Source organism: Arachis duranensis, chromosome 2 (genome assembly GCF_000817695.3).
Source record: "Arachis duranensis cultivar V14167 chromosome 2, aradu.V14167.gnm2.J7QH, whole genome shotgun sequence".
In the NCBI taxonomy this organism is placed as follows: Eukaryota; Viridiplantae; Streptophyta; class Magnoliopsida; order Fabales; family Fabaceae; genus Arachis; species Arachis duranensis.
This window is the reverse complement of record NC_029773.3, coordinates 27,399,021-27,411,809: the sequence shown is the minus strand read 5'-3', so window position 1 is coordinate 27,411,809 and position 12,789 is coordinate 27,399,021. Positions and strand designations below refer to the sequence as shown.

The 12,789-nt window shown below is 37.5% G+C and overlaps 1 protein-coding gene and 1 long non-coding RNA gene across 2 annotated transcripts; both read left to right on the top strand.

The window, feature by feature from the left end:
* The first annotated feature begins 5,846 nt into the window (after positions 1-5,846).
* Positions 5,847-8,450, top strand: LOC110278167 (uncharacterized). The gene is made up of 3 exons (XR_008005694.1): positions 5,847-5,975; positions 6,132-6,178; positions 8,130-8,450. It is a non-coding gene; the product is annotated as an uncharacterized LOC110278167 (long non-coding RNA).
* Positions 8,451-8,584: 134 nt separating this feature from the next.
* Positions 8,585-10,455, top strand: LOC107474104 (zinc finger BED domain-containing protein RICESLEEPER 2-like). Its single transcript, XM_052257803.1, has 2 exons — positions 8,585-10,079; positions 10,197-10,455. Exons 1-2 carry the CDS (start codon positions 9,719-9,721, stop codon positions 10,250-10,252), a joined length of 417 nt encoding a protein of 138 aa, XP_052113763.1. The 5' UTR covers positions 8,585-9,718; the 3' UTR covers positions 10,253-10,455.
* The last annotated feature ends 2,334 nt before the right edge of the window (positions 10,456-12,789 follow it).

The following is a 12,789-nucleotide window of genomic DNA, read 5'->3' as shown; positions in this document are numbered from 1 at the left end:
GGACGAGTTGAAGGTCCACCTTACACCGAAGAGGGCGGACGAGCTGAAGGTCTACCTCACGCCGAAGAGGGCGGACGAGCTGAAGGTCTTCCTCACGCCGAAGAGGTCGGACGAGCTGAAGGTCCACCTCACGCCGAAGAGGTCGGACGAGCTGAAGGTCCACCTCACGCCGAAGAGTTCGGACGAGTTGAAGGTCCACCTCACGCCAAAGAGGTCGGACGAGTTGAAGGTCCACCTCACGCCGAAGAGGTCAGACAAGTAGAGCATCCACCCCACACCGAAGAGGTCGGATGAGTTGAACGTCCACCTCACACCCCTGAGACACATGTTCATGGAGGATTCGCATGAGGAGGGATCTCTAAATCATCTCACAAAAGACACCTCAAAGAGGGATATTAAGGAAGGGAGAGAGGTTTGAATAAGACCACGGGGTGCAAACAAGCCTTCCGAGATTTCAAAATTCTTGGGGCAACCACCTATTCTTACCCGACCAAGGGAAAATGAAGAACTCATATTATACCTCGCAGTGGAAGGTCGGACAATAGCCTCAGCACTAGTCAATGAAGACCAAAGTGGGCAACAACCCGTCTACTTCATCAGCAAAGCTCTATAAGGGGCCGAACTAAACTATCAAAAGATAGAAAAGTTTGCCTACACCCTCATACTCACCTTTTGATGACTCCACCCATACTTTCAAACTCACACTATCAGAGTTCGGACCAACCAGCCCATAGAAGGCATCCTACAGAAAATAAACTTAGCAGGAAGAATCCTACAGTGGGTAGTCAAGTTATCCAAATTCGATCTTCGACATAAAGCTCGGACAGCCATCAAATCACAGTATCCGGCCGACTTCATTACAGAGTACACTGACACCCCGGGAACTCCCAAAAATGGAATCCCTACATGGACGACTCTTCAAACAAAACTGGGAGTGGTGCAGGTGTAATTATAAAAAGCGATCAGAGAACCCAAATCGAGCTAAGCAACCAAGCTGAATATGAGGCACTACTGGCTGGTTTAAAGGCTGGCTAAGAAGGTAGGAGCTTATCGTGTCCAGTGATTCACAAGTAGTCACCTCACAAATAGAAGGGAGCTACCAAGCTAAGTATCCCACCATGAAAAAATACCTCGGGTAATTTGGGGAACCCTGGACAAAACCGGAAAACAACTTGGACAATTCGGGGATATGAGGTCCGACATATATCTCGGGAACAGAATGCCTAAGCTGATGCATTTTCAAAATAACTCAGCACCGACAGCTCGGACAATTCGGGAGATATGAGGTCCGACATATATCTCGAGAACAGAATGCCCGAGCTGATGTACTTTCAAAACTAGCCAACACCAAACCAGGAGTCAAAAACAGAAGCCTCATCCAAGAAACACTGCAAAATCCATCAACCTCGGAGGAAGAAAAGGTGCTAACCATATCAGGTCAGGGTCGTTCCCCCAGAGTCAAGAAAGGAAAACAAACCCTCTCCTCAGGGTCCGGTGACACCAACTCATAATTATTCTCCTCATCTATATCCCTACAAATTCTATGGAACCTCCTAAGTCGCACACAGTACTTAGGGTCAGCCACAGTAACACATTAAAACTATGGAATTCAGCCAGTCAGACATGCCGTCCGGGATCTTAGTAGACATCTTAGCAATGTTTTTGCGGGAAGACGTAGGTCAAATATTCCTACATTAAGAAAACGAAAAATAGGGTTACTACCAAACAACTCGGGCAAATAAGGAAACAACTCAGATAATAACAGCAAAACATCAAGTGTCAGATACAGCAGTAAAAGGGAAACCCCAGGACTCACACGAAAGTCCAGGGGCACCCTTTGGAGGCAACAACAGAGCAAAAACCCAAATACAAAGTCAAAGCTTTACATCAAAAGCATGCTAACTTCCACATTGCCCCACCAAAGGAGCCCATCAGTGTAAACATCACCTTGGCCGTTCGCAGAGTGGGGACTCGACATCCTTGGACCCCTTCCCCAAGGATCGGGACAAGCCAAGTTCTTCATTGTAGGGGTGGATTACTTCACAAAATAGATTAAGGCAGAGCCCCTAGCTAATGCCATTGCTCAAAGAAGTCAAAAATTCTTATATAGAAACATTGTCACAAGGTTTGGGGTCCCTTACTCCATCACCACAGATAATGGCACTCAATTCACAAACGCAGACTTTAGAAAGTTGATAGACAACTTGAAAATAAAGCACCAATTCACATCCGTAGAACACCCACAAGCCAATGGACAAGCAGAAGCTGCCAACAAAGACATACTAGCTGGGTTAAAACAAAAACTACAAGACGCAAAGGGAGTTTGGGCTGAAGAGCTCCTACAAGTCCTATGGGCATATTGGACAACTCCACACTTCACCACGGGGGAATCACCCTTCTGATTGGCTTACGGAATAAAGGCAATAATCCGGTAGAAGTCGAAGAAAGGATCCCCACAAACGATCCTCTACAGTAAAGAAGCCAACTCCCAAAATTCAAAGGGAAGAGCTCGACCTACTTCCAGAAATCTAAGAAAGAGCTCGGATCAGAGAATAGGCGTTAAAACGTCACACGACCTCAAGGTACAATCAAAAGGTAGTGTAGCAAAGCTTCGCTAATAATGACCTCATCCTAATCCAAAATGATATCGGAACAAGTCGACCAGGAGAAGGAAAGCTAGCAGCTAACTGGAAAGGACCCTACTGAGTCCTAGAGGTACTGGGAAAGGGCTACTACAAAGTGTCTGAACTCGAGGGGCGGAGCTACCAAGGTCATGGCACGCAAGAAACCTAAAAACGTATTATAGTTAAGAGGTAATAAAAGATCTTGGGACAAAGGTGCACTCTTTTTCCTGAAGAAAGGTTTTTTAATGAGGCGCCAAGCCAAGATCTACAAAATTACCTGACTTAAGAAGGGTGAGCACCCACATGTATAATTTTGCATATTTTCTATAAAGTTTTTTCAAGATTTTCTACAGATTCTCTTCATCAAGATGCATTAATCTGAAAACGCAAAAATTCATCGCCCGATTATAAAGCTACAGATCGGCAAAAGTGAAAACCAAATTCAGTGCCCGACGTGGTCGACAAGAATGAAAATCGAATTCATCAAATTCACTAGGAAAAGATAGACAAGATGCTCACGCATCACAACACCAAACTTAAATTGTTGCTTGTCCTCAAGCAACCAAAACTAATATAAGCTTAGGATGTGAATTTGCATGAGAATGATAGCTCGATTAAGCTCATCTCTTTTTATAGTGGGGTTTATAACTGTAATCCTAAATAGGTTTGGCATCTCACTCTCCTTTAAATCAGAAGGATGTCACTGTCATCTGGAATTAGAATCCAGATAATATTATGAATTCTCTGATCTTTTATATTCCAGTTTAATCCTTGAACACAGCAAAATTTACTTTAATTTATTTTTCTTTGGTGCTTTGCACCTTGAGCCTAGCCATGACTTTAAATGTTTTGTCTCAAGGATTACTTGACACATAAACACCATAAGCACTTAACTGGGGGACTCTCTTTTAAGTCCTGGTTTTTCTTTCAGTTACTCCCAGACAATGGTGCTCAAAGCCTTTGGCATACTCTATTAAATGCACTTGGTCTCGACTCTAAGTGTTCTGTCTTAAGGATTACTTGACACAATCACACCACAAGCATATGACTAGGGAAACAACTCTTTGAGCTTTTAATCATGTCTGACCTCCCTAGTTATTGATGCTCAGAGCCTTGGACCTTGCTTTTATTTATTAATTATTTATTTATTAAATTTTTTTTACTGTTTCTTTTGCTTCAAGGATTAAATTTTTGTTTATTTTAGAGAAATCATAATAATTCTCTAAATTCCTATTCCTTATACATCAACATCCCTTGATTCAAATTCAAATATGCACTGTTCATATCATGCATTCAAAAATCACAGAAAATACCACCACCTTTAAGTATGTAGGACTATTCTTAAAATTAAACTCAATTTCTCATGCAATACATCAAAAAAATAAAAAAAAAATTATTTCAAGCTCAGTGGGCAATACATGAGACATCTTTCAGAATTAAAGCATTTAAGGGAAAACTAAACTAGACCTAGGATTCTCACTAATAAAGGATCATGCAATAAACAAAGCAAAATAGCAGAAAACCGGAACATAACATAGAAAAAGAGGGGAGAAATAAAAAAATGAATGGAGCTCAACCACCTTAGTTATCCTAGCGGTCGCTTTATTCTTCAGGTTGTGCTCCTCAGTGAAGATGATTTGCCTCCTTTAGTTATCCTAGCGGTCGCTTTATTCTTCATATTGTGCTCCTCAGTGAAGATTATTCACCTCCCTTTTTGGTGCCATAGGAATAAATAGAAAATCTTATGCGAAGCGTCAACACCAAACTTAAAGGTTTGCTTGTCCTCAAGCAAAGAAGAACTGAAAAAATAGACAGAGACAAATATTAATTTTTAAAAAAAAGAAAAGGATAAAAGAACAAGAGAGAATTAGGATTGGGGGAGGGGAAAAAATTAAAACTTGGGCGGCAAACTAATGGAGTTGAGCGGCGCAGGTGACGCATACGCGTGCAGCACGCGTACGCGTGGGTCGCCGAATTTTCTTAATGACGCGTAAGCGTCAGGCACGCGTCCGCATGCCATGGGTTTTGTGCGATTCGCGCGAAACCAGCCACGTTGGTGGGCGAAATTGTGATCATCAATGGCGCCATCAACATGGTACGCTCAATTGCAATCTCAACTCTTTATCACAACTCCGCACAACTAACCAGCAAGTGCACTGGGTCGTCCAAGTAATAAACCTTACGCGAGTAAGGGTCGATCCCACGGAGATTTTTGGTATGAAGCAAGCTATGGTCACCTTGTAAATCTTAGTCAGGCAAACACAAATGGTTATGAATGATGAATAAAACATAAAGATAAAGATAGAGATACTTATGTAATTAATTGGTGGGAATTTCAGATAAGCATATGGAGATGCTTTGTCCCTTCTGTCTCTCTGCTTTCCTACTGTTTTCATCCAATCCTTCTTTCTCCTTTCCATGGCAAGCTGTATGTAGGGTTTCACCGTTGTCAGTGGCTACCTCTCATCCCATCAATTCTAGCTTATACCACGAAGATTCCGGTTAAAGAATCCAAGAGATATCCACCCAATCTAAGGTAGAACGGAGGTGATTGACAGTTACACGTTCATGGGTGAGAATGATGATGAGTGTCACGGATCATCACATTCATCAAGTTGAAGAACAAGTGATATCTTGGAACAAGAACAAGCTGAATTGAATAGAAGAACAATAGTAATTGCATTAATACTCGAGGTACAGCAGAGCTCCACACCTTAATCTATGGTGTGTAGAAACTCCACCGTTGAAAATACAAAAGAACAAGGTCTAGGCATGGCCGTGAGGCCAGCCTCCCAATGATCTAAGATAGCATAAGAACAAAGATAGCTACCCAGATGAGAAATACAATAGTAAAAGGTCCTATTTGTAGAGAACTAGTAGCCTAGGGTAGGGGTGTTCAAAAAATAACCAAAATGTGGTTAACCGGTTAAAAAACCATAACCATATTTTGGTTAACCAGTTTAATAAAACAATTTTAAAAACCATATCCATATATTTTGAAATTGGTTAACCAAAACCAAATTTTAAAAAACCGGTTTTTAACCGGTTAACCAAAACCAAAACCAAAATAAAATTAAAACCTAAATCAAAACCTAAATTGAAATTCGCACTTCTAGAGTTTGACAAAACCCAATTCACTCTTCTCCAGTTCGCCGCCGTCAACAGTTCTTCTCCTCCGCCTCTCGCCGGAGCTCGCCAGTGATTCGTCGGACCTCTACCTCTACCTCTACCTGGATTCGCGACTCTGTCTCTCTGCCTCGACCTCCCATTCGTGACTCTGTCTTCACTTTGATTCGCCTGAGTATCTCTCTTCTTCTTTCGTCGGTGGCTCACCGGAGCTCATCAGTTGAGGTAAGCCTCCTCCTTGCCCTTGGTTCTAAGTTCTGAGTTGGATTTGTTATCTGGGTTTTTTCTATTTTGTTGATTTGTTCTGTTATGTTTCTTCATTAGTATACTTCTGAGTTCTGAGTTCTGACTTCTTCATTTTAATGGATTGAAAATGTGCAGATTTTAAATCTCTCAGTATTGAACTCTTCATTTCAATGGATCCTGCTGTAAGTTTCTTCTTCACTGTGGTTCACTTTTTTTTTTGGTCAAGACTTAATTAATTTGTATAAATTGAATGGAGAATTGTTCACATTTAGTTTTTGAATTCTGGTTATGTAAATGGCTTTGGCAATTCAAGTGCATATGTTCCTATTTTTCTGTGATCAAGCTTTTATTTTGTTTTATTTAATTTGTCAATCATATGAAAAATCATTATTTAGTTGAAGAAAACTATATCTTATACATGTTTCCGGCTTCTTTGTTCTGATTTTTGTTGAAGAAATAATATGGATTTTTGTTCATCTCCTTTGATTTTGGTCCTGCATTCTTGTTTTACATTGTTATATGCAATGCTTATAGCTATTAGTTTGCACTTTGCAGCGTGTAAGTTGGACTGAGAATCATTGTTATATGCTAGTTTTGTTGAGAAATATTTTGGTATATGGTTGTAGGATGAGTGACATAGGAATGGAAACAGAGTGAACTGTTGTTGTTTAGTACCAAATTCTGCTTAGAGATTTCTAACTTGAAGTACAGGTTCCTGCCAGATTCAAATATTGTAGGAAAACTATTCGACAAAATGTGAGGATTTAGCTCTTTTATGAAATTCCAGTGCTTCAGGAGAATAGAGGCAGGATATTAATTGAGTCCTTGATCTAACATTAGATGAATTAATTAAAACAGTGATTGGTGGGTAGGTATATATGGTAGATAGAGAGTGGACAGGCACATAACAAAAGGTCTAGCTAATTTATATTAGGCACAATCCAAGAGTCATTAATTTATATGCTGCCTTTTCCATCTAGTTCAGTAAGCTACACACTCTAGCTAATTTATATTAGCACATAAATTTATATGCTAATATTTAAATTGTTCGTGTCAGTAGCAAACGTGTTAAAACTTAAATTCATTAGGGAATTTAAATTGATATATAGATAGTAGAAGAAAAAATAGTAACTACTTGGGCTTACGATGTTCGTGGCTGATTACTGTTACTTTGTACCTGTATAAATAGAACTAGATATGAACAACAAAATGATATGTGATGGTGGAGGAGAGTCATGCTATTCTTTAATCTTTAGTCTCCAAAACAATCTGCTGCCCCACATAATAATACTCATTCGATATATTAAAGCTTTCTAGTCTTCTCCTTGGATTGAAAAGCTTGCTAGCCATGAAGTATAGAAAAGGATACCCCATTGCATAAAGCCATAAACTCAATACATTCATTAACTATCCTTTAAGAAAAAGAAATGAACGCCTTGTAGGGATGCAAACTAGAAGCTCATCTCTAGACTGTGGGTGCCATAAACTTCCCTAATGAATTTAAGTTTTAACACGTTTGCTACACATTAATTTATATGTTGTTTTTTCCACGAACATTATTTGCTACTGACACGTACAATTTAAATATTAGCACATGGCACTCTTAGCTGTTATATATAATTGCACTTAGTTACCAATTACATATGCATCCCTGGCTAGCTTCACATGCTTTCTTAATTTCTTATTATTATTGTTAGTATTCAGAATTTGTTGCGTTGTATATTGGTTATAAACAATAGTATTCACAATTTCTTATTGATTCAATGATACTGTACTTTCTGCGCGCTCCCTCATGAACCTAATGATGATGATCATCATCACAAATACAAGATATATTAAAAATTACTATGTACCTGGATTCAGTTGTCCTTTGTAGCTTGTGGTTTGAAGTGTTTGATTTGATGTTATGAAAGCTGTGATAATCAGTAATCCTGTTGTAGCTTTAAATTGTTATAAGTTTCTGAATTGGTATATATGTGTAGTTTCAAATTGATATAACTTATTCAGAAACTTTAATTGATATATATGTGTAGCTTCAAAGTATATGTATATATTATTTGAACTTGGCTTTGTGCTTGATAACTTTGCTTTGTTGAAGTATTTAATAATTAGATTTTATGGATTCTTATTCAGAATGAGGTAGCCGATCGTGATGTTCCCATGTCAGAGTCTGCAGAGCATTCGGCTTCTACATTACCTCCTCTCCCAACCACATCATCTGAGCGCAAAAATCGATCAACAGTTTGGGACCACTTCAAGAGAACATCTAATGATGAAAATAAGGCTCAATGTCAACACTGTTTGAAAGTGATCAAGTGCGGGAATGGAACAAGTGCAATGAGATCACATTTAAAGATTTGCATCAGCAATCCCAGTTCAGATAGAGGCAAACGACAGAAAACAGGCACATCGCCTAGCCCAGAAGCACAAGTGGGTAGGTTTGATGCAGAATATGCCCGGGAAAACTTTTCAATTTGTAAAAAATCAAGGTTTTAAAGAATATTTGGCGGCTTTGCAACCAGGATTTAACACTCTTTTACGTATTAAACACTCTTTTACGTATTATGTTGGTACGTGACATCTTGATACTTTATGAAACAAAGAAGGTTCAACTTCAAAAATACTTTTCCAAATATGGAGGAAGAGTTTGTCTTACAACTGATAACTGGAGTTCGTGTCAGAATATGGCGTATATGTGTTTGACGGTTCATTTCATCGATGTGGACTGGAAGTTGCAAAAGAAAATACTAGATTTTTGCCAAGTCACCGGCCACACGGGAGAGATTATGGCTCAAAATGTTGAAGCTTGCTTGAATAGCTGGAAGTTGAACAAGATCTTGAGTTTGACAGTTGATAATGCATCGTCCAACGATGTAGGAGTTATGTATTTAAAAAAAAGGCTGATTTCTTGGAAGAGTTCAGTTTTGAATGGGGAGTATCTCCATATGCGGTGTTGTGCGCATATTTTAAACCTGATTGTGAAGGATGGATTGAAGGAGATTGATGATTCGGTCGCCAAAATTCGGGATGCTGTGAAGTATGTTAGATCCTCAAATTCAAGATTAGCTAGGTTCAAGGCATGTATTGCACAAGAGAATATTCCACATAAGAGTCTTGTTTGCATAGATGTTGAAACGCGATGGAACTCTACATTCTTAATGTTAGTAGCAGCTTTAAAGCATCAGAAGGCATTTGAGCTATTAGAGATGCAAGACAAAAAATTTGTTGAAGAATTAAACAAGGGAAGAGGGGTACCTTCAAGTCAAGATTGGGATTATGCTAAGTCTGTCTTACCATTTTTAGAGATGTTTTACGATGCTACACTTCGCATCTCTGGATCCTCTTATGTCACTAGTAACTTATACATGAAAGAAGTGTTTGCTCTTGGAAGGAGGATTCAACAATATCGTGATGATGATGATTTGAGCATAAGTCTTATGGCAAGTAAGATGAAAGCAAAATACAACAAGTATTGGGGAAATGCAAAAACTATTAACATGTTGTTGTTAATTGCCGTAGTTCTAGATCCTTGCCATAAGTTGGATTATGTTGAGTGGTGCCTAGTTAATTCTTTTGGTGCGGAAGTGGGCGGTGAATTGAAGACAAAGTTGTCATCTTGTCTTCATTCACTTTATAATTTATATCAAGGTGCAGATGAAGGAAACCAAGATGATACCCTCTCCTAACCGAGTCCAAGTGATAAAGCCAAAGACATTTATGATATGGGGTTATATCGCCGATCAACTGGTCGCAAATCCAATCTTAAATCTGAGCTTGATCGTTATTTGAATGAAGACTGTGAGCCAGATGATAAGCCTTTGGATATTCTTGGATGGTGGAAGGTTAACTCGAATCGGTTTTCTGTCCTAGCAAATATGGCACGGGACATATTGGCTATACCAGTTTCAACAGTAGCTTCCGAGTCTGCTTTTAGTATGGGGGGAAGAATCATCGATCAATATCGTAGCTCATTGACTCCTAAGATGGTAGAAGCCCTTGTATGTACCGAAGATTGGCTTAAAGGAGACTTTTTCTCTTCTCTTGCACCTGAGAATTTCGAAGAGCTTGAAAAGGTCGAGCAAGGTAAATTGAATATTAAATGTTTCTTAAATATATCATATGATTTACTTAGAAAATGTTTTAGTTTAACTTATAATTATAATTTTTTAAAAGTTATAATTATAGTTTTTTTGTGTGCAGATTTGATTTTATCAGAGGACATTACTTGTTCAGTGGGTAGGTTCAATTGCACTTGAGGATGACTAGAAAGTCTTGATTGTTTGTTTTCTTTAGTTATTCTAAACACTTAGGTGGTAAAGAGATTAGACTTGCTTTTCCATATATGATTAGACTTGTTTATGTTTATGTTTATGTTTGGTGATAGATCAAAGAAATTCTGTACTCCTTGGATGGGGATATTGGTGTCAACAATTATAGCAGTTGCAATGTCATTTTTTGCGGTTGGAATTTGCATCGTTTCTTTGGCTTAGGAGAAAATTTTCATTGTTGAAGAGGCCTTTTGAAGTGCCATTAGGAAAGAAGGGTTTGATCCCAATGTGCCTTATACCTTCTTTTCTCTTGGTGTATGTGATAAGTATTGCCACCAAAAGTTTAGAAAAGTAATTATTATTGAGGTTGACATTTTATTGTCGATTGATGCTCAAGGACATTGGAGAATGATAAGTTTTGTGAGTCATTTTTGTGATCACTGTGATGTAACATACATGTCAAGTGGTAAAGTGTTAGTTCAATTTCCTTGACAAAATTTACCATGTCAAGCATAGATTCCAATTTATCATGTCAAGCATAGATGACCATGTCTATGCTTTTGTTTGTGCTTCTAGTTTTTAGCCCTTTTAAATGTATTCTATATTTCTTTATGCTTTGTGGACTTTTGAATTTTTTCTTTTTCTTTGTGAGATGTAGCCATCTTTTGACTATATTTTAACAATCGATTTTTTGAATTAAACTGTTCTAACCAGATAATCGATTTTTTATTAAACTAATTAAACCGGTCAATTCAATCCAATTTTTAACATCATGGATTTAAGTCAAATTTTAACTTATTTTGTTGATTTTTCTCGGATTGATGTTACTTGTATTAGTTAGAAAGAAAAAAATTAATTTTTAAATTAAAAAAATCAATTTAAAAGAAAAAAGGTAAAAAATTTGGGTTTTTGTATGTAAAAATATTAATTTTTGTGTAAAAATTGGTTTTTGGGTGTAAAAACTAATTTTTTGTTTAGAAACCAATTTTTTAGTTTAAAAACCGGTTTTTTGATATAAAAACCGGTTTTTTAATATAAAAACCACTTTTCTGATATAAAACCGGTTTTATCTATATAAAAACCGATTAATTTTTTAAAACCGGTTTTTATTTTAATAACCGGTTAAAAATCGGTTTTGAATTTTACTAACCGGTTAATAACCGGTTTTATAATATAAAACCAATTTGGTTAATTAACCAATACAATATTTTTGGTTAACCAAAAAACTGGTTTGGTTTTTAGATTAACCAAACCATGAACACCCCTAGCCTAGGGTTTACAAAGATGAGCAAATTACATAAAAATCCATTTCCGGCCCACTTGGTGTGTGCTTGGGTTGAGCATTGAAGAATTTTCGTGTAGAGACTCTTCTTGGAGTTAAACGCCAGCTTTTGTGCCAGTTTGGGCGTTTAACTCCCATTCTTGTGCCAGTTCCGGCGTTTAACGCCGGGCATTCTTGAGCTGATTTGGAATGCCAGTTTGGGCCATCAAATCTCAGATAAAGTATGGACTATTATACATTGCTGGAAAGCCCAGGATGTCTACTTTTTAACGCCGTTAAGAACGCGCCAATTAGGTATCTGTAGCTCTGGAAAATCCACTTCAAGTGCAAGGAGGTCAGAATCCAACAGCATCTGCAGTCCTTTTCAGCCTCTAAATCAGATTTTTGCTCAGGTCCCTCAATTTCAGCCAGAAAATACCTGAAATCACAAAAAAACACACAAACTCATAGTAAAGTCCAAAAAAGTGAATTTTAACTAAAAACTAATAAAAATATACTAAAAACTAACTAGAACATACTAAAAACATACTAAAAACAATGCCAAAAAGCGTATAAATTATCCGCTCATCACAACACCAAACTTAAATTGTTGCTTGTCCTCAAGCAACTGAAAATCAAATAAGATAAAAAGAAGAGAATATACAATGAATTCCAAAAACATCTATGAATATCAGTATTAATTAGATGAGCGGGGGATACATACATGCCACAGACACATAATTGGGTGAAACCTTTTCAGATTGTGACTCAGCTTTGCTAGAGTCCCCAATTAGAGATGTCCAGGGTTCTTAAGCACACTCTTTTTGCCTTTGATCACAACTTTATTTCTCTTTTTCTCTCTTTTTTTCTTTTTTCTTTTTTTTTCGTTTTCTTTTTCTCACTTTTCTCTTTTTTTTGTATTCACTGCTTTTTCTTGCTTCAAGAATCATTTTTATGATTTTTCAGATCCTCAGTAACATGTCTCCTTTTCCATCATTCTTTCAAGAGCCAACATTCATGAACAACAAATTCAAAAGACATATGCACTGTTAAAGCATACATTCAGAAAACAAAAGTATTGCCACCACATCAAAATAATTAATCTGTTATAAAATTCAAAATTCATGCAATTCTTCTCTTTTTCAATTAAGAACATTTTTCATTCAAGAAAGGTGAAGGATTCATAGGACATTCATAACTTTAAGGCATAGACACTAAGACACTAATGATCACAAGACACAAACATAGATAAACATAAGCATAA

Excerpts from the sequence above, each read along its gene's own strand:
- LOC107474104 (XM_052257803.1), top strand. The coding sequence starts at position 9,719 with ATGGGGTTATATCGCCGATCAACTGGTCGCAAATCCAATCTTAAATCT. Across the intron at positions 10,080-10,196 it reads GCTTGAAAAGGTCGAGCAAG|ATTTGATTTTATCAGAGGAC; the intron begins GTAAATTGAATA and ends TTTTGTGTGCAG.